The following is a 27,990-nucleotide window of genomic DNA, read 5'->3' as shown; positions in this document are numbered from 1 at the left end:
TCCTAGTCCTCGACGAAATTGTTGGCAAAGACGGAAAATATGAATGTTATGGGATTCTTATATCATTTGATTACCCCGGTTGATGCGTTTGGCGACGTTTAAAACTTCAATATGTACTTAGTACTTCAGCATTGTGGAATGATGTGGCCGGCCCGAGTTGTCGCTTGGTATCGTGTACATTAATATAGACTATCACTTCACTGAACTCTAGGGTTGGAATTACCAATATCACGCCACGTGACGTCATGAGGTTCACACCATCCCTAGACGATAGTCTACCGCATTAAGAAGTATATTCCTCTATTTATGTTAAAGGCTTGAGATTTTGACACGCAATTCCCTGACATTGTTTGCTGTGCCCGAATCGACAGAATTTATTCTTAAAATCGTCCAGTTATATGCTATATAATATATATGAGCTATATTTCACGTTGTCCTTTGGCGATTACGAATTACTAACATGAGGAACTGCTTACACTGCTAGAGATGTCTTTTTATTAATCATACTCAACGATTTGCGTTATTTTGCGGTAAAAGGGAAAATATAGTGATTCATATGCATTAAGGACTTATATGATGCGGACATTTGTGTTGATCGATGAGTAGGCCATCTCAAATATTGACATCCGGTTGGCCTAAAGGAAATTTACATCAGATGTCAGATTAACTACTAGTCGATTGGCATCATAATCCGTTATTTGAATCTTGGCCATCGTTAATACTTTGCGTGGACATATATACTACATCCACTCTATAAGAATATATATTTTAGCAACATTTATACTTGCGTGATATTGAAAAAAGTTCGTGTATATGTGTCGGGGTTGGCGATGAGATGCAACCGCAGGGAACTCGCAATTCTATTTGTTTACTGTGTATCACTTTTATTGTTCGTTCATCTGAGAGGTGTTTGGAGGAAGGAGAAAAATGCTTACACTGATGATGAGCGCAGCAGCAGGTGGGTGAAGAAATGATGTGAAAATACACTAGCTGACACCGGGGTTGTTATAGCTTTATTGTAAAGAAAAGGAGTCAAACGTAGCAATGTAAGTGGTTTTGATTATTAGGAACGGGTTGTAGATCTTTAGTAGTTCATACTAGTTCATAGCCCAATTGTTGACCATGCAGCACCTTCCGGAAGGGAAAAATAGTTGGGGGAAACCTACCACTCCGAGTATAGCCTGTCAAGATTTGGGAAACTGATGACTAGGGCGGTTATTGTTTGAGTTAAAAATCTGAAATTTAAATATTAATTTTTGACAGAATTATGACTTATGAAGAACTCACGTATACAACTAGTGAACTAGATATACTTTGTTTTCTGAAAGTTAGTGAGTCAGTCACCCATATATTCAAATTAAACGATTCAAGACTGCGATATAATGAAAATGCTACGATCTGTCTGTTCTTGTAAGAATGGAGAAAAAACGTTTAGGTAGCTGGTAGCGCTGAGGTTCAGCGTAGGCCTATATGGCTGGTGACAATCCCTGTTGCGTCATACTGACAATGCTGTCTAGTGTTTACATCAGTGGTTCTCAACGGCGCACTCTGATGATAGTAAGGCTTGGCCGAAGGTCAACGCCATTAAATTCTGTAGCTGAACAAGTGAACAGTGCCGTGACCTTTTTTAAGCCATCAGCTGTCTGAATCTTGCTAAATAATGTCACATTGGAAAGCATCACTCTCGTATGTCTGGAACAGATATTTGGTCATCGCGAAGAGATAATATTTGACATCACAAATATAGGCTACTATCATTATTTCCGGAAATGGTCGGAATTTCAATTAGGCCTTACTCGACTTTCTTAACACGGTATGCACTGGCGTTATGACTCCTACACTTGATCCAAGTAGGAAAAACTAGGTACGGAAAATACTTGAAAAATATTCCATGACAATCTTGTGATTCCACTCTGTAATTTCGTTTATGATTGCATGTTGGAAGAATCCTTGCTCACACGTAACTAAAACTGGCGCGAGTTGTGGGGTCTGTGACAGAGATTTTCTGTTAATTAAGGTCGAAGTATAGATTTTCTTTGCAACCAGGAATCATTTTAAATGTGAAGCGATATATTGCGGCACATATTTTTTATTCAACACCATCGCTGAGTGGACTTTGTTCTATTCAATTACAAATTCATGGGGTAGGGACCGATGATACACCATAGCCAAATCTAATCACACAGAGAGGCTGTATGCCATAGCTATATCTGGTATTTATTCGCTATAACGAGCAATTCGAAAGTCATAATGTTCACTATCGGAGTACCGCAACCCAAGCATTGACATGCCATGCATGAGTAATGGTAATGGGCAATTGGGCATGGTATTGAACAACAATAGTTTCACGGACTTCTAGGGGTTTAATTGACCAGCCGTATAAATGTAGCGCGTCGATCAATTCTTGAAATTAATCTTTGCTTCCACTACGACTTCGTGTAAATATTCATTGGTATCTATCTTCCCTTTAAATGGTAATGATTGCCAAAAACATTAATATTTCTCGTTACATTTCATGATATATGTAACACTTACATATGCAGTACTCATTTATATGTATGCAAGGCTCATTTAAATTACCAATTTGCCAATAGTCTGCAGATACAAATATGTTGCCGTTTATAGGTGTGTTGTATGGGTTTGAGGAAAAATATAATAAATTGGAATGCAAGGTCATTCAGACAATCATGGTGACTTCGACATGCTTGTAAAATTCCATTTTCTCCTGTAATATATATAATATATACACATAACCATTATTCCGGAATAACTTCAAGATGAGCTGCTGGATGGAAATGACTAGACTATATGTATTATGTTCACTGGAATCTATTGCTCAATTTTGGTGACTTGCTGTGATCATACCCAAAGGTGTGCTCTGGAGCGTTACGCGTTATTATTATATTCGCCGCCATCTATCTTAGTGGGAATGGATTTTAGACACTCGCTCATAACAACTCGAAGGTGTGGATTTTCAAGACACGATCACAAATTTCAAGATATGCATCTACAGAATTCCCTTAGCAATATAAAAAGTCCACTCAATTTCTACTGAAATAGTATGTTATTTTTAGGAAAAAACAGTTGGTTTCTGGTTATCACTAGCCTACAGGTAATATTTGCACAAGACATATGACGGTTGCACGATAACTGCGCCAAATTTGAACTAAAACTTTATGGGGCGGCTGGGGTCCGTTATAGCCCAAAAGTGGTTCGAGAATATAAAAAGGTTGAGAATCACTGTTCTAGTGTATGTCTCATCGGTCCACAGCTCGTGTGTCTATGGACACATCGGGTGGAGATCCATGATGCATTTGAGCAACAAATTTTGAATGTTCACAAATATTCTAATGAAAGCCACTATTCCTTTATATATCCATGTTAAGTACAGCCTGGAACAGAGAGAGCAGAAGATATGCTATTCTCGACTGGAGGAGTAGAGGCCAGACAGTATTTTATATTTTTCGTATCATCGGTCCCACATCTCCTTAATACAGGGGCGGGCAACATACGGCCCGCGGGCCGGATCCATCCCGCGAAGTGATTTTGTCCGGCCCGCGGACAGTTTTCCGTTTTATATGATAATGTGGCCCGCGGCTACAGTCTGCCGAGATTCCCTTCTACTTCCTTATTACGTCAAATTTTAGTGACTGTATGTTATTATTAGGGATGGTGTGAACGTGAGGTACACGTTCGTGTTCTGTGTGTGAACCTCGGAAATTTAGAGGTTCGCGTTCACAACAGAACCTTGGTAGGTTCTGCAGTCTGCACTGTGAACCTTTTTGGTAAATTGTAATTTGCACTTAATTACAAGATCTTTGGTTCAAGTTTATTGCATTTCAACTGTGGGTCACTCTATGCATGGCGCTGGCAGCATAAAAAATCAACACTAAACGAGCATGCACCATGACAACCTTAAATGTTTTACTTGCATTTTTGTTACCAAAAATTTCTCGAAATATCCAGCTTTCCGTTTGTGAAGAATTAGTGACTCTCTGCCGTGAGCTTGACCCGCAATCACACAACATCACGAGCGATATACGTAGTCAGCGAATGATGCCTATTAAACCAATCAATGACATTGATATCGTTTTCTGATGTAAGAAATCTAGCGGGCGTATGGGGTCAATCTCGACTTCATATCTTTACTGTATCATTAAAACCAAATCCGTGCGATTAAGGTGCTGGCTACTGCTATATAACTTGTTGTTTATGGTATCGATAGCGAGTATAGAAACCCGTTTTACACTCTGCTCAATATCAATGTAGCAATACTCAGATTCCGAACACATTGTCCGGTCTGGCTAAGACCATTAAGGCGTAAGCTTATATTTCCTGGTAAGTCCTCGTCGAAATTGTTGGCAAAACGACGAATGTATTGATTTTATGAGATTATTATATCCTTTGATAACCGCGGTTGATACATTTAGCGACGTTTAAAACGCCAATATGTACTTCAGCAATGCGACATTATGTGGCCCGAGTCTGCGCTAGGCATCGTGTACAATAATATAGGCTATCACTTCATTGAAAGATAGGGTTGGAATTAGCAACATGACGTCACGAGGTTCACGTTCGTGTTCACACAGAACCTTTCAAAAAGGTTCGCGTTCACACGAACCCGAACCTTTCAGAGGTTCACAACATCCAGCGTGCGAGAGTGGAGCTTACGCGCAGGTTCGTTGAACCGGGAAGTCGCGGTCCGCATAGATTCAATATCGAGATAAAATAGGCCACATAGTTGAACAACGACGCTATCTCGTCATCTACTGAACCCTGATGAATTGATATGTTGGTAAATATGGGGTACTGGGCTTATCGAACGCCTTGAAATCATATTTAGTGATTGCACCGTTTGTTGATTGATCAGAGAGAAGCATAGTCATGACGGCGCCTGTATATTAGTGCGGAGCATGGACCGGAGCCGGATTGGATATCCGGCCGGATTTTTACAATTTTGACCGGACGGGATTGGAGCCGGATCAGTACTTTTTCTGTTACGGCCGGAGCCGGATCACTACTTTTTTGATCCGGCCAGAATTTTCATGGATAAGCATAACTTTTATAACTATATAACTACCAACCAACCACACGTAACCACCAAGCCAGTGTGAACATAAGCGAGGCATATTTATCAATTCACGGAACCTCCGTACCGAGTAGAGCCGGATTTCTGGCCGGACTTTTTCATTTTTGGCCGGAGCCGGATCGGAGCTGGACCAGAGAATTGCACAACCGGATCGGAGCCGGACAAGAGAATTTGTCGATCCGTTCCGCACTACTGCATATGACAATGCTGTTCTCGAATCCACATTGTCTCCGTCATTATGGGCGAGAAATGGCTTTGAAGTGACATTGCTGTCGTTAACAGACATTCATTAAATACAATTTACACCTTGTATATGTGGATAAATGGGCGAATAATGTGTCGATTCAACCATCCGGCCCGCCAAGCGCTTAATTTTCATATATCCGGCCCGCCGACTGGAGAAGTTGCCCGCCCCTGCCTTAATATATTGGATTAATGTATGAGGATCAAGGGAGTTTTCAACTTGGTGGGATTGTTGAAAAGTTACGTTTCCTGAACCATAAACACGCCGGTTAGACCACAAGAACTGGTTTCTTAGTGAGCTGGAGCTTTTTGGTAATCAATGGAGCTTATAGTGAATATCATTTTCGAATTACTGGGGCTAATTACGAGTTCTGATAACTATATTTGAAACATGTCACATTTTAACATCGGCTTTATCCCGGCGATATCGGTATTTGTTTAAAACTCTGCTATCGAACGAGATTTATATGTCCCTGTTGCGATGACCCAAGTCCCGCCCTGCTTCAAGTAATAAGCGTAAACGTGATGGCAGTGATATACTTAATATAATATTACAGAAATGAAATTCAACACACACTCGTACCGATTAATCGCCGCCGACAACAAAGTAATTTGTTCAGCTGTCCGTCAAATCCGTCCTTTGTTTACGTGAAGACACACAAGACTGGGAGTGGAACACTAGCAGGTATACTGAAACGACTTCGGGCACGGAATAAATCTCTCAATACGGTGAGAATCTTTATATTACATCGCTTGTCGGCTCAAGAGTGACATTGGACATTTGTCGCTTGATAGTATATTACGATAATCATGACGAAGAAACTGCAAACATATCGTATCGCTAATTGCCACGCATGAGTGGGTTTTCGTCATCAAACAATTGTATGAATATGGCGTCGCACAGAAATCAAATCGACTTAACAGAGATGAGCAATGAGCATGGATTAGGATTAGGATTTGAAAAAACCGCATTTGTGGAATTTTGTTTGATTGGATTTGGACATAGAAATTCCAAATCCGCTCATCTCTACGACTAAATTGGAAGCGGCTTCACTCTTCTAAAACTCCTGGGCAAACAGCTGTATGCCAAAATCCCCCACAGTAATGGACATGGCCAACATTGACGGCATGAAGCATTATTGATCCCATTGTGATCCGATATTCATGCAGTTTAGTGAGTTAATGCATCCATCCATCCATCGGCTTAGGTAGCCCATATCATTTGGCAATATTTATCTGTATATTGTCATGCACCAAGTTAATTTTTATCCAGAGTTTGTCAAAGTATAGTCGGTGTTGCTACTCAGTAGATGAGGAAACAATACTTTAGTATTGTATTGTAATAATGGGCACAACACAGTGGAGCTTATCGCCTTTTAGGCCCTCTGCTCCACGACACAAATTTCACGATGTTCATGGCCATGATGGGCCTTTACTTTTGTAACGTTGTCGCTACTAGTTCTTTTTTATCCAAGCATCAATCACTGCGCAGCACTTACAGATAACAGTTATATTGACGACAGCAAACAGAATACGTGCACAACACAGACAGAATATTCCAGAAGGCCGAGTTAACTATATCTACCGCCAACGCCTTGTCTCAGGCGTGACGTAGGGGAGATGTGGTACCGATGGATCAAAAATTGCAAAATGATCTCTGGCCCTCAAATCTTAAGCCGAGAATAGCAGATCTTTTGCTGTTTCAACACTTCGATACAAGCTCTACCTATCGCGGACATTTACATGAATATTCGCCTTTTCAAAAAATATTTATAAACGTTTAAAATTTGTTGATCGAACGTGTCATCGGTCCCCACCCGGTGGGTCCAAAGGCACACGACCATGGGACCTATGAGACATACGCTCAAAAACTCAAATTTGTTAACTTGTTTTGTTGTGTACTATAAGCTAAGCTACAGCAAGCCAATGAAGAATGTTTCGTCGCGATCTTCAAGAATAAAATAAATTATATCACCTCATTTGTTGGCATAAAATCATGTTTGGATTTACGCCTAAACTTACAAAATTAATGCCACGTACATATTACCCGCATATCGACATTTTGACTTTCAAATACCTCGTAAAAGCGATAAAACACCACAGGTACCTATGATTTACAGCCTATATATATGTAGGCGAGTTTTTGTTGTTAAGTGATTAGTTGGTCCATCTATTTTGCTTGATTTCGCTATGGTACCATAGGTCCCCGCACCCATAAATATTGTAATTGACTTGAAAATAGTCCACTCGAGGCTGGTATTGATTCAAAAAATATGTGCCATTATATACCCTGATACAAGCCCTATATACTTCACATCAAAAATTATTGCGGGTTTGTTAGTCTGGAAGGTGATATAGAAAGATGCAAATGTCGATCCAAATTTACTTTACACCCCCTAAAACGTAAATCATTCGTGACAGACCCCATAACTCTCGCAGGTCGATTTTTTTGCACGTGAGGAAAGATTCTGTCAGCATGTAATTGTAGACAAATTCACGGAGTGTAATCATGGAATTATCATGGAGAATTTTTAATTATTTTCGGTCCCAGTGATCCATCGGTACCACATCCCTCTAAACCAGTGTTTACCAACCTTTTTCTACCCACGTACCACTTCGAGGTTTCATGCAGTGCTCGCGTACCACCTACCTACATAAGTTACGCGCGCCGATAGGCGGTCAAAAATGTTTCCACCGTTTATGATGTCAAAATCACGTGTTTGACATATGTGGGGTGTAATGACTATGGCGATTTTTTTCCTAAAAAAGCGGAGGATTTTGGCCTAAAAAAACTTAATTTTGACCAAATTATGACCTTCCGTATGCAAATTAGGTTTTTCGTACATAATGTTAAAATTGTACTACTTTTATTCATTTCTGGATGGGACTGTCTGTCCTTACGAAGTAGTTTAGCCTGAAAAAGCGCTTTTGACTTAAAAACTGACAAATATTTACAGGAAAAAAACTTTATTTCAACGATATCTGGCCCGATGAAGAATTCCAGTAGTTACACCACGTATTATGGTAGAATTAATTAAAATTTGTTGTAGTACAACGAAAGATACTTTCCTACATTCTCGGGTAGAAAGTGTCTGTCCTTACTAAGTAGCTTGCCAAGAATGGAGAAAAAACGTTCAACAGCAACAGTTGTTGGCTGACAGCATTGAAGTTGTGCGTACACTGCTGGTGACACACCGTGTTGCTTCATTCTGACAATGTTGTCTGCATCACAATTTTTTATCATGCGCTTCTTGATATAAGAACCATGCAATGCCCGAGCAGTTTTGCTTCAGTTAGGATATTGCGGTACGTTGACCATAACACCATGTCAATTGTCAACCTATTTGTTTCGTTTGACCGTTTATGATTCACGATGAGCAAACAATAGGCCGTCTACAACGGTAGGCCTATAAAGTAGGCTACAAGCTGTAAAATATCAAATGATAAGTTCACCGACAGTGCAAAATCTACGATACAAACGAAATGGAGGGGTCAACAAATTTTGAATTTGCAAACAATTTTGACAATGTTTTGACCTACCGCTTCAATTTTGAGAAAATTTCGACTTATTTTGACATGTCCAAAAAAATCGCCCTAGTAATAACAAATTCCATAGGACTAGGCAGTATCAGTCAGGAATGATGGGATGCATGGAATTGTTTTTTCACCACTCGTCAAAAAACTTCAAGAAATTCAAAATCTACGCCACCTGAAGTAATAACTCGCTTCGATCCAAAAAAAAAAAAACAGAATCTACTCGCGTACCACCTGGAAGACCTTCGCGTACCACTAGTGGTACGCGTACCACAGGTTGGGAACCACTGCCCTAAACAGTCGTCATAGATGGCGTCCGTCAGAATTTCTTGTAATCCCGCCCGGGAACGTCTGTCAACCTTTCTGGTACTCATTCTTCAGTCGCTCTCACTCCCATGCATCCCGATTGCGGGATCGTTGCTGCCGACTTGTAGCTCGGTTCGCTTTGTCTGCGGGCTTTCCAATGCACTGCGGTTGCAGTGAGATCAGCGAAAAGGAACCCATATAAACCTCCAACACGTAGACATTGGCAAGAACCGGGATTCGAAACCAATTGCATTGGTGTCGTGATGCTGGTGTTTAACATACTGCGTCACAGTCACTCACTGGTATTTTATATTCCTAGATTCCAAAATTTCCTCCACCTTATGCTGGCGGTTATCCAGGTTCATTTCGAAGGGACTTGACAATTACAAGCGATGACATGAAATCAGGCGCGGATATTTTACTGGCCCATTTTCGTTTCGATGAAACAGAAGTTCGGGAGATTATGAACCCTCAAGCGAAGTAAGTTCGAATGTAGGCTACTGAACTGGTCTTTCTAGTCATTGGATATGCCACTTTAACATAGGGTTGTCATACGTCCGGAATTTCCCCGGACTTGTCCGGAATATTACTGTAAAAACTGCGTCCGGGAGAAATTTCTAAAATATGCCTTAATGTCCGGAATTTTGAAGGATTAAAGTAGGCTCAAAATATTTCGTAAATCAACATAAACAATATTATTTTTAATCAGATTTTAGCTGTTTGAAATGTCTTTTCGCGATTTAGGGCAACGCATATTGACATTATTATGGGGACCTCACACCGCCCTCGCAAAAAATGCAATCAAATATAAATAAAAGTAGCCATCATTTACTGAATAAGTCTAGTTGTAACCTCAATTATAAGATAAGGGTATATTCCTAAAGTTGGTTAAAGGCCGTTCGAATGCTTAAAGTCAAGACAGTTGTTTTAAACGCGAGGGTCGTTTGCTTTTATTCCGGGGATCGCGAAGATGTTCAGTTCGGTTTCTTAGCAATTTTCATCAGTTCAATACACCACATAAATTCCAATACAATGAAAAGATGGGAAGGTGTCGAAACGACTTGGAGTAGTCTTTGGAATCAGACACCCACCTTGGCCTAAGCGATGCAAACAGCAGGCATACACACTGAATGAAAAGCAAGAGAAGATTTGAATCGGGAAAGGACGACACTTTTCAAAATTTCGAACTTAGAATAGCAGAGGAAAATAAAAAAAATGGTAAATTTTCCCCGAAAAATGTCAACTTTCCGGCTCAACTACACGAATACACTTTTTTTTCACATTGTGAGTTGGTTGACTAAAAAAAGGTCAACTTACCTCCAGAAATACACCCTTTCTTTTACACTTTACGTTGGTTGACTAACAAAAAGGTCGTCACTTTCGTTCTAACCACGAATTTCCTATAGCGTCATTTATGCCCATTTTCACTCGAATCTACCCACTTTCTTAGCTCTAAAAGCTGTAAAGGAGGACGAATTGCCCAAAGGAGGACATTTAGGCGTCGTCGTCAGATATTTTATTTTCAAAAACCCGAAAAAAGAGGAGAGATCCTCTTAAATTAGGACGTATGGTAAGTTGGTAACCCTAATAGTATAGAAAAGCAATCGACGAAAATGGGTTGACATGTCATGGAAGGCGATATCAAGGCGATATCAGCTTCCACAATAGGCCGTGAATAAGTCTTCGCAAGCTGACCATTTCTTAGTAATCATCCTCTATCGATTTTGTCAAGTGTCGACTACTATGGTCATCACCAGACTATAATATTCCTTATTTTATATTCCGTATTTGCAGACTTGTAGCACGGCCCACTTCTAAGCTCTTTGTAAGACGCCGCTTATACGCAGATGATACGGCGAGGAGAAGCCTATATAAACCTCCAACACTTCGGTAGGAAGTCTGGAGTCGACCTCGGTTGGACTCGAACTCGCAACGCATTGGCATTCTAGCTGTGGATTGTACCACTACGCTATCTCGTCACACCACCTTTATAGATGAATAGTGTTATTTCTGTATGGGTGACCTTTCAATGTTCAGAAAAACTAAAAAATTGCGTGACATTGCATATCCTTCTATGCCACTCTCTTCAACACCTATTTCGTATAACAGTAAGTTGTCACTGCCCAAACTATACCAGGCAAAAAAGCCCCAGAAGACTTAACATGGTTAGAAGATACAAAAATGACTCCAATGACGACTTCAACATCTCTCACGTAGATATAAATCCAGAACCACACTTCCCGAAACGACCCGAACTTAATGATTTAGTTAACAGCACGGAACTTGCTAAATCAAATACGGAAATTTTGTCTTCAAGATTGAAACTAAGGAACTTGCTAGATCCACAGCGAAAAAGTACATGAAAGATTATTAAGGTGGTTTTCGGTGGCAGGCACGCTACTCCTTGCTTATGCAGCAATGTTCACAACCTATTTAAAGAAATGGGAATGGCTCATGACCGAGGCCCGTGACAGGTATCCCTAAACTTCAAAAGGAGTCCTCCCTTCGTAATGGAAACCCAGATCCACCTGTACCCGTTGGCCATTCTGTCCAAATGATAGTAGACAATAACAATGTGAAGTTTCTCCTTGAAAATATTTACTGAATATGCCTCTGCTGAGATTTAAAAATGATTGGCATCTTGAAAGGATTACAAGGAGGTTATACAGAACATTCTTGTGTTCTTTGTTTATGGGACTCCCAGGCTGACACTGAACAGTGTTCAGTGAACCCTATTCTCGAAATAATATATGAAAATGGATGAAAACGTAGCCTACAAGGAAAAATGGAGTAAACAATGTTCACTGAACATGTCCTTAAAAACGGATTATCTGCACTCTTACATTGATTTTCCTACTCCAAATATGGGTGATATAAGCGAGGAATACGGTAACGTGTTTTATCCGCATATTTCTGATTTGGAAAGTTGATGTTAAGGGAGGTGGCATTGCATCATGATGGGGGCATTTTTGCGGTCCATAATAAGAGAAGACTTCTCAGTTCATTGCCGCAAATCACGTAAAAAACATTTCCGAAGTTTTTTGAAGTGTTTGCATCCTTATATGGCCTATCTATGGCAGTGGTAGCCGATATTTGTGAATATTTTTTGTTTGTGAAAAACATGCCGGATTCCTGTTCGGCTAGAATCCAAAATCCCGATCCTGTACGTACAGTATTTAAATATCTTCAATTTCTGTATTATAATTTGGCACCATCCTACAGTGTCTACATGGCGAAAATGTCTCATTGATTTCACTCGCGGTAGTAAGCTATCCATCTACTTGATGGAATACATAACGTACAAAGTAAGTAGTTGAAGGAGGAGGGGTGGGATAGTCGAAAACATACCTTAACTGAATATAGTTGAACTAGAACAGTGGTTCCCAACCTTTTTGTCTTCATTCCCCACTTCAGATTAATTCCGAGCCTTCATTCCCCACCAGGACCGTAACAGCACTTCATCGGCCCGCCAAAAAAAACGTTGATCTTGGGCACCCACAGGGTGATAAATCTAACTTCGGGGGGGGGGGGGGGGGCTTCGCCTCTCAGATCCCTCTCATGCCCGCTGAGCCTGTACGTATTTTTTCCGCTACTTATCAGCTATATTGGGTATACTGTTTAGTGCGTCGCCTAATTTGGACCAAACGCGCAAAGAGCGAAAAATTTATATAGTTCGTGTTTGAATCGGTAAATATGAACGGGAATTGCATATATTTTATTATCAATTTTTTATCCCCTCCCTGCTCACGTAATCAGATTTACCGGTAGAGCTGAGTGAGGTGTGTTGGAAAAGGTAGAACCCCTAAATAAGAATGAAACGTTTTCAGGCGGACCCGTTGGTATGCTATTTTGTGACCTGCTATGTCAAAAGATATGGAAATCGCCCAAACTGAAAAGCACACACGATTTCCAATTGGTATTGCTTTACTGGCAAATAATTTTTCCCGGTGGGGGGAGGGAAGAGGAGGGCATTTGCCCTGTGGGGTTCAGATCGCCAGGACATGAACATTTGGCGCCAGCCATTTAGCCGCCTATGGACAATTAAACACTTATGTATATTGTATATATATCGACGTTTCCGGTCACCAGAAGGCCATTCCTACTCGGCCAAGGTCTTCTCGCTGCCGATCGTTCTGGCACACTTCTAGGAGTTGCATGTTACATGGCCTTGGTGCGTCGTGGCGCCGGCAATTTCTATAAATTCTACGTATTTTCGTGGGGAAGGGTGCCGAATATTCAGATATTCGGCAATAATAAATCGCGCACGCAGAGCATGAGTTTGTGACGCCATCATTGTCCATCCAAAGTTAAAAATGAGGTTTTGTGAACAAGACGCAATATCATTTTCGATAAATACATTCCAGAGCAGTTAACTGGTAACGGTAATTGCGCATGTGTCTCCGTGAATATGTAGACTGTCCTGTATATATTTTTGAACAAATGCCTCTATTCCCCACCAGAAATCATTGAATTCCCCACCGTTTGGGAACCACTGAACTAGAAGAAGTACTACATTACTTAACACCACGGTGGTATGGTTGTATAAGCAGGCTGTATAGTCCCTTATTTTCGTACCGCAAACTTGTGTATGATTGCCTGCATCAGGGGTCGGCAACCTTTTTTACTCCACGGACCGACTTCAAAATTTATTTTTTTGTTCGCGTGTCTTTTAATATTCGCTCAAGTCAATTATACAACTTTCGTATTACTTATTCATAGCGGGCTCCTGCATATATGAATCAATCTCGCTATGTGCCACCAGTTTTGAATCACTATCACATATACAAAATATTATGGCATTCTTGTTCTGTTGAGATGGTATTGATCTATGACTGTGTGTGTGTGTGTGTGTGTGTGTGTGTGTGTGTGTGTGTGTGTGTGTGTGTGTGTGTGTGTGTGTGGGTGGGTGGGTGGGTGAAACAATTGTCAATATCGGTGGCTTGTCTCCTGTTCGCAATACAAACGGGATTTCGTTATGGAATAGCGTTGCAGAAGTGACACTTGCGAATTGTCCAGGGCTGCATAATATCTCATCATTGACATCAAACATTGATAGCGCTGTAATACGTTGCGAAACACCACTAATCTGGTTTTTCTAGCCTCCGGTGTGTCATGATGTATGTTCATAAGTACGATAAGCAAATACCTTAATTTTTCACAAACAGGAGAAAATAGGAAAAAATTAGCATCGTCATTTTATTAGGTGGAATCCCAAAGCGTCCATCTTAATACAACTGAGACATTGTTTAATGTAAATAAATATTATGACTAGAAAATGGATTCGACAATTAGAAGTGTTCGATCCTAGAAGCGGTGGGTTCGGACGTGCCAGTCCGCAGACCAGCTGTTGCCGACCACTGGCCTACATGACAGATTCGTTCAAAACAGGAAGCGACTCACCATATGTACACAGGTCGATTTCTCTGATTTGATACATATTCTTTCTCTTTCAGATACATAAGCATCATGCGGAATCCAAAAAATCAATTTCAGTCAAGTTTCTACTACTTCTATTATTCACGATACCGCCAGACTGTCACATCGTTTAAAAAGGTGATAGCGATGTCTTTCGGTGACTATATATAACCATGTGTTTTGTCTACAACGAGATATTGACGTTTCTTTCAACATTCATTATAATGTGCCAGAAATTGGAAGTATATCTTCGTAACTCAGGTGTATTCGAGATCAATATTCGTTCCAATCGACAATTTATGAAGCGTTGGCGATTGGTGTTGGCGTTGATATTTTATTGGCATATGATGGCGTCAGCTTTCCTTGTATTGGTTTTTAAAGATCGTCGATAGAACTGAATTCTGTGGAATGTGTATAAGAAGTAGAGAAGATATAGGCCTATTCTGGATTTTTCAAAAACGTAGCAAATTTTTATTGCTAACAATCTCTATGTAAAAGCATAGTGAAATTACGTTGGGAACATAAAAGTATAACATGTCACCGATGCCACACCTTTTGGTATTGTTTGTCGGCGTACATAATTTGTTCCTAGAACCGTTTGTTCGTTTGTTTTGAGGTATTCGTGGTGCTTGTCGACTACTATGGTATAATTTATACCAGGCCAATTTTTCTTCATTTTTATTCCGTTAAAGCAATTTTAACATGGTTGACGGTGCATGTATTCAAAACAAGTCGCTTAATGGTAATATACCTCGACCTCTCAACCCTTTGAAAATTTATAAGTACCTGATGGAAAATTGTTTACGAAACGCGTTAAAATTACTATGGAATATCATATACCCGCAAACAGACATCAAGTGCAAATCCGGTTCAATGTGAAGTATGCTTCCATTTGGATTACCGGTAATAGGTGACCTTGTACATTTGCATCCACGAACGTAGGTTACACACCGTTGGTGGTTAGCATATTAATTTTTGTGCACGTAATGCTGATGTTAATTCTAACAGATGGCTTGCCAGGGATATCCTTACCTGCACGTAACAGGAAATAGATTGGTACCCTTTTCACAATATCTCGAACTCGCGGGAACTAAACTTGATCGCACAGCTCCTTGGTATTTCAGGTATGAAAAACGTGTATGGGCCGAGACCTTAGCACCTTCATCCTACATGTCGGGGAGACATTTGTCGAAATGTGCCAAATGAAAATTACTGGTTGTGATATAAATTTCTTCAAGTTTAGTCTGTAAGAATGAAGGTTGCCTATACTGAACCTATCATCATAGAATTCTTTTTACCGGGGGATGATACCGTACAAATGTGTTGATTACAGAGTTGGATCAATTGTAATTTGTAATTGAGCTGAATACAATTAATCACATTTTTTCATGTAATTGTAATTCTAATCGTAATTGAAGCATTTCTATTTTGTGTAATTGTAACTGTAGTTGTAATTTGATAAAAATTTTGCTAATTACAATTTCAATTACATTGTTATGGAAACCTGACAATCACAACATAATCAATCAATCAATCAATCATTTATCCGTCACACCAGTGAAAATCCGATAAGGACCAGGATGACGACGAGGGGCCGCAAGGCCTTAAGGCGTTAGTACACAGTCGCCACCTGTAATAATTAGCCTATTTACATCGGAGTTCTATGCGTGCCGCGTTATAACTATAGATAATTCAGCCATGGTAAACTGTTTCCCATACTTCAGCTAAACCAGTGGTTCTCAAACTGGGGGACGTGCCACCCTTGGGCGGCGTGAAAGCATCTGAAGGGAGGCGCGAAGCTCCGGTATACCGATTTTTTTTCCGCGCTTGGCTCGATTCACCTCCATTTCATAGTTTTTGCTCTGTTTATAGTCCGAGCTTCATATTGGAGAATCCTCACATCAACAGTCATAACCTTCCATACCATCAAACTATCTGTAACGACTGCTAACGTTCCAGTTTCGTTGTGTGATATGAAGATAGGCGGGGGGCACGAAATATCTCACTTTCATAAAGGGGGCGTGTCTAAAAAAGTTATAGAACCAGTGGGCTAAACTAAATCTTAATTATTCAAAAATGGATGAACAACGAATAAACTTTTCTGAAACCTCTGCTAAAACATTTCCTACGCCACGGTCAAAGTTTTAATTTTAAATCTCTGACCAGTACCGAGGCTTGCTGCAGCAATTGCAAAAAGAAATTACAGTTTCCAACCAAGGCTTCATCAAACTTGATTACGCATTTGTTGAGATGTTATCCCAATCTTACCTGCAATCTTGGCCAAATTTACTGGGGCCAGAAATTTTCGCACCCTAATGTTCATCAAACGCAATCTAACCGTTTCCAGGCAAGTGACAATGTAAATGTGAACCAAAATGCTGTAATTCGTAGTTATCAGGAGGTTCTTTTCTTTTGCATTTACTTTAATTTTATACATCGTATCGGTATCATCCTTACCGTTGACGCCTTAGCAATTACATTTCATTATCCTCACTCAGCTCCAGGGTTGTAACCAAGTCACAAGGCTCCGAGTCACGAGTCAATCCAAGTTTTATAGTTTTGACTCGAGTCAAGTCGAGTCATTTTCAATTCACCACCGAGTCAAGTCCGAGTCCAAGTCACCGAACAGAGGGTCGAGTCCGAGTCATGATATTATGACTCGAGTCGAGGCCAAGTCATTGTGTTGACTGCCCAGTTTACAGTTAAAGGGTTGCTAAATCCACTTTTTATAACTCTGTTTGGTGATATCGAATGGTTCGCATTCATAACATAATAATAATACTCATTTTTAGCAGCTTCTGGACGCATTTTCAAGTACCAGTATCAATGGACGAAATCCCAATAGTGTGATTACTTTACTATTTCTCGAAATTACAATGAAGCGTCGGTCTCGGCCGTCTGAGTCTCGAGACATATGACTTGGTTCGAGTCATGCGCAATGACTCGAGTCCAAGTCGAGTCAATACACAAATTGACTCGAGTCGAGTCGAGTCATTTCCGTATTTTGAGAAAAGGACTCGAGTCAAGTCGAGTCATCTGAAAAACGTGACTCGAGTCGGACTCGAGTCGAGTCATGACTCGAGTCATTACACCCTGCTCAGCTCTGAGCAGCCTAATCGTTTGATTACATTTCATTTACTGTCCTGTAGCCTATTCGCTGTTAGTCGCTCAAACTTTTGGTTGTTAACAGTCGCTTGAAACATTTATCTGTGTTTGTAGTTTTCAGTACTCATGATTAGGTATTAATTAATTGAAGGGTATTCTACGTATCATGAATGAAACATGAATAGCTTGAGATTGTTGATAATTACCGTACGTCGCTACGGTTGTCAAAGAACACCTCTCTATTGAATCAAATACATGTTTACCAGTAATTGTAGTTATAATTGTAATTGTAATTGTAATTGTAATTGATCCAACTCTGGTTGATTACATTTGAATTGGAATAGCTATATGACATCACGTTTTCATTTGTCCTTAATAGACAGTTTATTAATAGGTTTATCTAATATTATAATTGTCTACTAGATAAAGCACGACTTAATCATGCTTTGTTCAGGAGTCTAAATAATCAAGCATTCGATCTGGGATTAGATCCGGCGAAATTGTCAAGAGAATATGTGCTAAATGAAGCCAAAAGGTTGGACTCCGTATTCGATTTGGTGTTGATTCTCGACCATTTGCTAGAATCTCTGGTTTTGCTGAAGGTATTTTCAAATGATTCTTCCGATGTACTATATCACTTTACATAGTGCTTTTTAACCTTTTTGAGAACCATCCGCACTTTTCTTTTTGCAAAAAATTCATCCGCACATATCAAGGAAAATTATTGCATAAAAGGAAATTGAGGAGACTTGACTTTTTTTTAAGTCCAATTACCAACACGTCCGTTTATCAAGGGCTAGGTTGCTGCTGAATATTTTTGGCGATTTCATAGCAGTTTGTCACGGACAAGTGCGTATCATTCCACAGGTTGAAAAGCACTGACCTTATGTATTCAAATGCGTCAACCTAAAACATGGTGATAATTTCCAGACTTTATTTTGTATGGAATGGGAGGAAATAATCCCTACATTTGTTAATTCGAGACAATACGACGATATTGTGTACAGCGAAAAGGGGGAGGCAATTTTAAGGAAACTGACTTTCCAGGTAAGTGAGTATCATTTTATCATTCACTCTTCTCTACAAGATTGTCAGCAAGCATACAACCCAGCCAGCATATGATTCAATGAATCGTATGGTAACTTTCGACGCAAGTAAATTCGACTAATTTTTACTTCATCGAGGTAAAAAAAGGAGTCCTGGCCAAATCATATACACCTAGGGTTGCATTTAAAGCTCCTTGTATAAAGAATGTTTTACACAGTGTTTTGAACAAAAATCCTTATTTTGAAATAAACGAAATTTTGTCTTCTTTCAAACGTAGTATATAATTATGTCATAATTGAGTAAATACTTTCAAAAAACGTAGTATGAGCGTACGAACAATTTCCACCCAATATAGTCGACGTATACGATATGGAGTCGCTGGAACCCTAGAAATCGTCGTTAGTTCAACAGTTATAGCAAGTAGATACAGATTACTGGTACGAAATGGATGTCTGGTGATGATGATCATCGACGGTAAAAATGCTGCATAGCGATGTTGTCCCGGTTAAAGATATTATCTGTTTATGACAGTGGTCCGAAGCCCTTTTCGTCGAAGGATCCATATTTACCCTATATTTTCAATTGTCAATGTCCAATCACTGTGATGTCACAATTTACGATTCTTGACATTATGGCTGGAAAACAAAACATAACAAAAAACAAAACAAAAAAAACCTGTTTTAAACATGTTTGTTTTAAATTTATTTTTGTTTTAAATGCAACGCTAATACACCGATCGACAGAGTCCTAGTCCAAGTTTGTGGTTTTGGTCATGGGTCGCCATCTAATCATAGTGGGATTGGGGGCGCTACTCTTGTCTATTCGACATGGACCAACCATTTCTTTGTCGGCGTGCGATGTTGATGATGACATTCCTCGCAATAAAACCAAGAAAATGGAGGGCAATTCCATACTTGTTGGTAACGGAAAGGAAAATAAGTTTGAACTCGACTTTTCAACGATCCTCAAGATGGTTTGTCTATATCCACTTCTTACTCAAACAAATACGTCAACACGAGAAAACATTTTGAAGCTGTACTTCTCAATTTTACGTTGATGATTTTATCAAGATGTAGAAATCACTATTTTGGTAGATTCGCACCGGATAGACTTCCATCGATATGTGTCAGTTACCATGTAAGCTAATTATTAGTTGGGCCAATATACTTTGACTCGGCGACGTAAAATTCAGACGAATAGAGTGGAGCACGCATTGGCGAAAGGAATTGACATTGTGATGATGAGTGGCTTCGTGATACGTTCCTCCATTGCATGGGGTGCCCATTTAAGTCCGACCTAGGTCGACTGCTATATTGAGGGCACGGGGTTGGTCACAAACAATATTGTTCTACTACTTGTTGAAGCACTCAGTGTTTTTTCTATACGTTTTTCTATACGTTTTTCATTGTCATGGTTCTGGCAAAACAGTCAAAGTATGGAAAAAGTATGAAAGTGTGGAAAAAACATTCCATCCCATACTTAGGAAAGGTCCATACCATATCATACTTTCATATTTCCATATCCCATACCGAAATTTCGTTCCATACCATACTTCCATACCATACCATGCCCTGGTTGTACGCTCCGCATTTCTATGAAGCATTATTCATTACAGAATAAATCAATGATTCCTTGACATTGATTTCATTGAAATTTTTCGTTAATGGTATTTTTAATGTACGACTTTTTTATTACGTGCTACGGTAGATGCGATTTCTGATGTATCACGATTGTGCTACGACACCAATGGTGGCTGGTTCGAATCTTGGTTCGGGTTAGTTTCTATGTGTTGGAGGTTCTGGGCTCCTCATCGCTGATCCCGCTGTAGCCTACTATATTTTACTATACTATATTTTATATTTTATAAGCTCACGAGACCCTGGATCATTAAATTGGCGATTGATATCCAAAAACCAAGCACTTAAAATCAATATGCACCCGCATACTAATATTCAGCACTGGACCGAACTACCGTCTGGTTCGCCAGTTGATCATATCTTTACAGTGACATACTTTGGTACGCTGCATGCAGAAAGTTACCCATCCCTGTTGTAACCTATGTCACAAATAAGGATGGGATTTATAAAGCAATGAAGTCTTAGTTGTAGTTGTCACATTGAACCCATTTAAACTAGCTATGCCTATGGGCTATATAATGCGGATAATAATTTATGTCGCGGCCATGTGACGATCTCAAACGTGCATTGTTTCAGGATCAAATCCTTTACGACTATTTCAACGCATCTTTATGGAGAAAAATTAGAGCATACGGAGAGGAAAGAATGGCGAAAGACGTGCAGCATCTGAAGTCGCTCATCGAAGCAGAATCGTCGTCGGCGAACCCTCAAGTGAAAGTAGAAGCTGTCGCTTCAAATAAAATTAAACGGAGGGCCGTACGGGAGCTATCGATGACTTTAAGTATTGAAGACGCATTAACACGAGACATCTTGGAAAACTCGAAGGGAAAGAATGAAACACTCGCAAGAAGTGTTGCACGTCACATGATCAAAGCGGCCGGGAGCTGTCCACACTATAGCCTCGAAGTTGATAGCCTATTTCATGGACGTTGATGGACAATTGGTTGTGGTAAGAACAGTGACACCAGTGATGCTGCTTTCATTAGATCGGCATTCATACGGTCGAAGGAATGACGCCCGGAATTTTAATTTAGAATATTTTAATGCCGACGGGTTAATATTTGTTAACAAATCTTTGGTCAATTATACATTTAAGCCTATTCAAAATGACATGGATTCGTTTAATTCAGTGGTTGTTAATCTTAAGGTATGCTATTAAACCTTTGTTGACGTGAGGGCCACATTCCGTATACAAATGATTATGCGGGTCACTTGAGTGTTGATCGAGATTTATGTAGTCATGAGCTAGTTACAAGATTGCAATGAAGCCGCGTCATTAGGAATGGGCTCAAGAATATTTGACTGTTATCAGGGCTAGTAAAGACTATATACTGAGCATAGTAGCTAGAAATAAATCGGGGGAAGGGGACAGATATTTATTGAGTTCGGGGGGGGGGAGGGGCATTACAAAACAAAGCTGTAAATCAGAATCCGCGCCAGCGGTAACGAGCTCGTCAAAATTGGTATTTCAAAACATCTTGCGGCCAGCTCACGCAAGAGCGCTCCGAACTCACATAAACTCTCGTAATTCCAGACGCAACACGATTCGCAATCAAAGCGCCATATAATTTGTGATTTCGCCAAGTCGGCAATTTCAGTAAAAGATGACATCAAATGCGGGCTTATAATGCTGTGTAAGTGTGGTCACTGGTCAACCACGATTTGCAATTTAGCTGCGATAATCTTTCACAAGCAGGGAAATTGAAATACCCTAATTGTTTGTGGTTTTGCTCTGAAGAGAACAAAATACAGGCGTACGGTACATAATAGTTTGTCTTTTTAAGGCCGCCTCGTCTAGAATCACGCGTACATTGAGTTTTAAGTTCGTATGAGGACACAGTCGGAGCAACACATGTATAACATACTGGAAACATGGCCATGATCGTTATTCTCGATTACTTTATAGGATCACCGAATTACTTATTGACAAGGCCAAGCCAAAAATAAAAGGTGGATATTACATAAATCTATTTTACAGTAGAATATAGGGATGGTGTGAACCTCTGAAAGGTTCAGGTTCGTGTGAACGCGAACCTTTTGGAAAGGTTCTGTGTGAACACGAACGTGAACCTCATGACGTCACGTGACGTCATATTGGTAATTCCGAGCCTACATTTCAGTGAAGTGGTATATTAATGTACAATACGATATCTAGTAACGACCCGGGCCTCATTATGCCACAATAGTGAAGTACATACTGACTTTTTAAAGGTCGCCAAATATATCAACTGCTGGAGCAATCAAATGATATAATTAACCCAATCAATATCTTCCGACGAAGAGTTGCAAGGGAATATAAGCTTACACGCCTTAAACGGTCTATAGGCCAGACCGGAATATGTATTCGGCGTCTTAGTACTGCTACATTGATATTGAATAGAACGTAAAAAGGGTTTCGATACTTGCTACCTATATCATCCCATTAAGAAGTTATATAGGAGTGTCCAAGACCCCAATCACACCGATTTGTTTTTATGATACAATACACTTATCAAATCAAGATGGTCTCCGCATACGCCTGCTAGATTTTTTACATTTGACAACGTTGTATTCCGATATGAATTTCATTGATTGGTTGAATAAGCATCATTCGCTGACTTGACTATACCTACATGTAGCGTATTTCGCTCTTGATATTGTGTGATTGCGGGTCAAGCTCACAGCAGAGAGTCACTAAATATTTAAAAACGGCAAACTGGATGTTTCGAGCAAACTTTTGTAACAAATCAACTAACATTTTTGAGATTGTCAATGTTGCATGCTCGTTTAGTGTTGATTTTTATGCTGTCAGTGCCATGCATAGAGGGGCCCGCAGTTGAAATGCAATGCATTTTAACCAAAAATTTTAACCAATAACGTGGAAAATTGCAATATATGAAAAAGGTTCACAGTGCAGAACCTACCAAGGTTCGTTTGTGAACGTGAACCTCTAAATTTCTGAGGTTCACACACAGAACGCGAACGTGAACCTCGCGTTCACACCATCCCTAGTAGAATACTAACCTACGGGGGTTAGTAATCTGTAATTTAACATTATAATAGCATGCTTCCGACATAGAACTCAAGTGCCCGTTATATTCATAAAGGCCTTAAACGGCGTGAGGCACTCAGTCCCCGCGCTTACTATGCGAATTCAATTCAAGGCGTTATATATTGCCACTGCCTCATGTCGCTTGATTTTACTAACAGTTAGGCCTACGAAATAAAACCCAATTGGGTAACTTACAGGACATGCCATCTCAGATCGATTACTGCATCGCTTCTTTACTATATTGAAGTAGAATATTAAGAATTTGCAGTTCAAAAAGTTGCAATTTTCAGCGCGGATTCAACTCCGTCAGCTAGAAGCTAGGCGGTAAGCTAACGCGAGAAACCTGCGCTAATTTCAGTTTTGTAATACCGAACTTCGCGGATAGTGACGTTCGTGACTCGGACCGTTCACGTTTTCGTTCGATTTCTACGTTTAGCGGTCAGCCAATTTCATCGGTAAAAATGCTCTCGAGACATCGTTATTGAGGGATTTGTAATCGCGATTGTCCGCTTCTCTCGAATTGCGACGGTAAATGTTGATTCCGCAGGCGGTAGTTGTTTTGTAATACCGCCCCTGGGGTGGAACTACTAAACTTCTCCGCAAGACTGATCTATTATGGGTTACCATATTTTGGAAACGCGAAAGGAGGACACTTTTTCAAAATTTTCAAACTTAGAATACCGATGGGAAATACTGAAAAATGGTAAATTTTTTCCACTTCGTTGTCGATTGACTAAAAGAAAAAATAAAGGTCATCTTTCTCGCTCAGCCACCATAATACTGTTTTTTCCTTAACTTTATCAGGGGGTTGACTAAAAAAGGTAATCTTTCTCGCTCAGCGACCATAATACTGTTTTTCCTTCATTTTAGCAGGTGGTTGACTAAAAAATAGGTCAACTTTCCACTCAACTCCCGCAATGCCCATCGGAGCGTCACTTCGGTGCTGATTTGCGGCATCTCAGTCGAATTTTGCTATGAATTTGACCAAAGTTCCTCAAAAAGAGGACAAAATCTCAAAAAGGACGACGTTTAGGCGTCCTCGGAGGACATTTTCAAAAACCCGAACAAGGAGGACAAATCCTCCTAAAGAAGGACGTATGGTAACCCTAATCTATTGTTAATATGATTGTCGTGAATTTTCCCTATCCTTTCTTATTTGAGTCTCTCAGTTTGAAAACTTGTATATATACTCTCTGTTCGATATGATTTGTACTGCCCATCACAGAACACATTGCAGACATCCGCGCCCCTTTTATGCGAAATTGATGAGCCCTTGAAGTGCAGCCGAACCTCGAATATGTTCAGCCTAGACCAGTGATTCCCAACCGCGGCCCCTAGCCAGCCTTCTTGCGGCCCCTAGCCAGCCTTCTTGCGGCCCCCACAAAAATATTAAGAAATCAATTTATGATATAAAATAAAATTTATATTTATAAAATACTCTTGCTTGGCTCGGAATCTGGAGTTTTTAATTAGGATTGTAGGAAAGTTGTGAGTAGAGTGCTAACGTTACGTTACGTCACTACTGTTTCAGTGTAATGTGCCCTAACTTTCCAGTTGAACGAGCAGTAGCTATAGATATAGGTATTGATAACTAATCTACGGATAGATGTACAACACGTGACTCACAGTTGATTACGCCGAAATGCGTACTGCTGAGCTGGCTAAAAGCAGCATAATCGGCAGTCCTATAGCTCGCGACCCAAGCGTACGAATAATTTGATATGTCCGGTCTTTATCGAAAGCTAGTGCTGCTCTGATTCCGAAACTACGAATTGAAATATGGCCAGGGCAATAAAACTACTCCGAAATAGCCGCCGAAGGTCGATCGTTCTGAACAATGGGAGCGCGGCAACACAATGACCATAACAAGGGCCAATGGCGTCGAGTGATTGTTCGGAACTATGCAAATTTTCATATTTTGATGACTATTTTGGGTTCGTTTCATTGCCTTGGCCATATTTAAATTTGTATTTTCTGAATCAGTGCGGCACTCGCTTTCGATTAAGACAGTGGTTCCCAACTTTTTTCGAGGTTTTATGCAGTGCTCGCGTACCACCTACATAAGTTACGCGCGCCGAAGGCGGTCAAAAATGGTTCCATCGTGTTGAGCAGCAGAAGGCAGCGAAAGAGAAAATGAACTGCCCTTTTTAAGGCGCAGTGTATGATTTCTGTAGTGGATCCATTTGAAATTTCTTGTGGGCAAATATACTAAAACAGAATTTTGTTAGGTAAGAACCCCAATTCTTTACGACTAGATCTTTTCCCCGTACGCCGTCATTAATGGGATTGCCCCTACCCACGACGACTTCAAAAAACTCAAAATCAATAACTTCATTCGGTCGAGAAAAAAAAAACAGAATCTACTCGCGTACCACCTGGAAAACCTTCGCGTAGGCTACCACTAGTGGTACGCGTACCATAGGTCGGAAACCACTGGATTAAGAACAGACATATTAGATATATCAAATATGGACGCTCGGATCGCCAGTTATAGGACATCTAATTATGCTGCTTTTACCAGGCTCAGCAGTTGGCCTCTAAGCGTTTAAACCGTGTGCCATGCGCTGCGCATCAATCCGTATGTTAGAAATCTATGGTTAAGGCAAAACCCAGAAGCAGTTGCCCATGTCTAGTTCTCCTCGATTTTACTCTATTTTGTGAACTTTTCATTGATCTAAAGCAGACACAAATTCTATGAAGCTGCAGTAGGTTAATCAGTCATTTGGTCAAGTTGGTACGTGCTTTGATGCTTTATAATAGGGTTACCATATTTTGAAAATCTGAAAAGAGGACACTTTTTCAAAATTTTCAGATTTGAAAAACTGGTGCAAACTCCTGAAAAAAATGGTAAATTTCCCCCCATCGTGGTCGGTTGACTAAAAAAGGTCAACTTTCCGGTTCAGCTCCCATAATACCCGCTGGAGCGTTACTTCAGAGATGATTTACTATATCCCAGTGGATTTTGCCCTATATATTCAACCAACATTCTCATAAAAGAGGACAAAATCTCAAAAAAGGACATTCGGGCGTCCTCCGAGGACACTTTAAAAAAAGTCAAAAAAAGACAAATCCTCTTAAAAGAGAACGTATAATATCTGTACTTTATCATTTTTGCTATACTTGATGAGTGTACTCGTGCGACCCCAACCGTACTCTGAAATTAAAAATTTGGCCCTGACACCGAAAAAGGTTGGGAACCACTAGTCTAGACGCCTCAGCAAACACAGAGCTCTCGAATGTCATAAATCACAACCCTCCCTCCCAGACTCATTTGCGATTACTGACATCAAAAGAACCGTAAACGTTCATTTGGCTTCATCTTGAACATGGAATAAGGCATATTTGAAGATGACATTGTAGGTGTGAGGAGACTTTATCATGATGAAAATGGAAAATGCCCTGTCATTTTGCTTACTGCGTCACAATATATCAGTGGTGCGATACTTCGTTGCCTAAGATCCATCGATCTCTATTCCCCAATGTGCATATGAGATCATCGAGTCGATTACACCAGAATACTGAAAATAGAACTTAGAATGTTTAATATTGCATGATGAAGAAGACCTGTCATCACCCTGCGAATTCCTAATTGGACATGGGACGAGATACGAATTATTTAATATTTTGTCAACGACAGTGGTAATTGCGTGAATTACTCTAAATCTTTTGTCCACTGTCATTCCACGTGATTAGATTTACAGGTAGAGTTGCTGGTAGCTTCGAAAATTTAGCACAGCACGAGGTGATTATTTGTAGATACGATGTTGTTTGTTCATGCTTGAGGTTCTCGGGGTTTAGCTTCGGGCTGTTTCATTGTTTTGCTTTTTTATTATTCAATTATTGAATGCCGCCGATCTCTATTTTAAATCGGTTTACGGCGTCGCAGGTGTGCTGAACCGTCAAAGGTCATAGTGGGTTCTGGGCAGTGCCGTAACTGCCGCACTCCATCCGCAATTGCGGGGAGCGAGCTCGCAGGGGCCCCGAGAAAAAAATATTGATCATTTATAAAATCAGATAGGCATCTCAGTGCTGGCCATTACCGCTCAACGACACATCAAGACTTCTTAAGTTTCGGCCAACATGCGACTTCGCAAAGTGTGTTACTAAATGAAACCTTGGCCGGAAATGACCGCCGAAAATTGACCGAAACCATCAATATATATGTCGCCAATTGTCCATAGGCACGGTATAGTCTTGCGGTTGCTATCTGAAGTCACCACCTCCCTCAGCTCTACCAGTAAATCTGATCACGTGGACTGAGGAGAGGACGAATGATTAATAGCAATATATATGCAATTACCAATATTATAGGCCTATTTCAAAGTACTGTTTCGGCCATTTTTCTGGGTAGACTTTACGGCCGGCGCCGAAATGCCAGTGTGTGATAGTCCCGCACCAGCAAGTTTCACACCCCTTGACTAAAGCATCCTAAAGGCCTCAAGTGGCTCAACTTGACCTATTTTTATAAATCATGTTTTTGTGTTATTATTCGTTTACTTTCATTTTGTCCGAAATTAATAACAACAGATCCATTGGCACTAAATCGCGCTAAACGCGATTAAAAATTTTCTATAGTTGCAGAA

The 27,990-nt window shown here is 40.2% G+C and overlaps 2 protein-coding genes and 1 long non-coding RNA gene across 3 annotated transcripts in view; all 3 read left to right on the top strand.

Moving 5' to 3' along the window:
• Nucleotides 1–27,990, top strand: part of LOC145446572 (uncharacterized) — a 203,627-nt gene that overhangs the window by 10,260 nt on the left and 165,377 nt on the right. The window lies entirely within an intron of this gene.
• The window catches only part of LOC145446543 (signal recognition particle subunit SRP54-like), an 87,447-nt gene that overhangs the window by 10,261 nt on the left and 49,196 nt on the right, over nucleotides 1–27,990 (top strand). The window lies entirely within an intron of this gene.
• Nucleotides 679–21,559, top strand: LOC145446545 (galactosylceramide sulfotransferase-like). The gene is made up of 8 exons (XM_080324881.1): nucleotides 679–958; nucleotides 5,890–6,061; nucleotides 9,492–9,652; nucleotides 14,626–14,725; nucleotides 15,596–15,711; nucleotides 18,147–18,294; nucleotides 18,623–18,739; nucleotides 20,953–21,559. The coding sequence occupies exons 1-8, from the start codon at nucleotides 831–833 to the stop codon at nucleotides 21,307–21,309; spliced, it is 1,299 nt and encodes a 432-aa protein (XP_080181007.1). The 5' UTR covers nucleotides 679–830; the 3' UTR covers nucleotides 21,310–21,559.

This window comes from Botryllus schlosseri, chromosome 9, assembly GCF_051294905.1.
Source record: "Botryllus schlosseri isolate E-star chromosome 9, Bs_hap1, whole genome shotgun sequence".
Classification (NCBI taxonomy): domain Eukaryota; kingdom Metazoa; phylum Chordata; class Ascidiacea; order Stolidobranchia; family Styelidae; genus Botryllus; species Botryllus schlosseri.
The sequence above is the reverse complement of the archived record's forward strand: the minus strand, read 5'-3'. Positions and strand labels throughout refer to the sequence as shown.

What these genes read in the sequence shown, in the direction of transcription:
- LOC145446545 (XM_080324881.1), top strand. Translation starts at nt 831, where the DNA reads ATGAGATGCAACCGCAGGGAACTCGCAATTCTATTTGTTTACTGTGTA. An exon ending in ACAGCTCCTTGGTATTTCAG is followed by an intron (nt 15,712 to 18,146) that starts GTATGAAAAACG and finishes TGCTTTGTTCAG; the next exon opens with GAGTCTAAATAATCAAGCAT. An exon ending in AATCTCTGGTTTTGCTGAAG is followed by an intron (nt 18,295 to 18,622) that starts GTATTTTCAAAT and finishes GATAATTTCCAG; the next exon opens with ACTTTATTTTGTATGGAATG.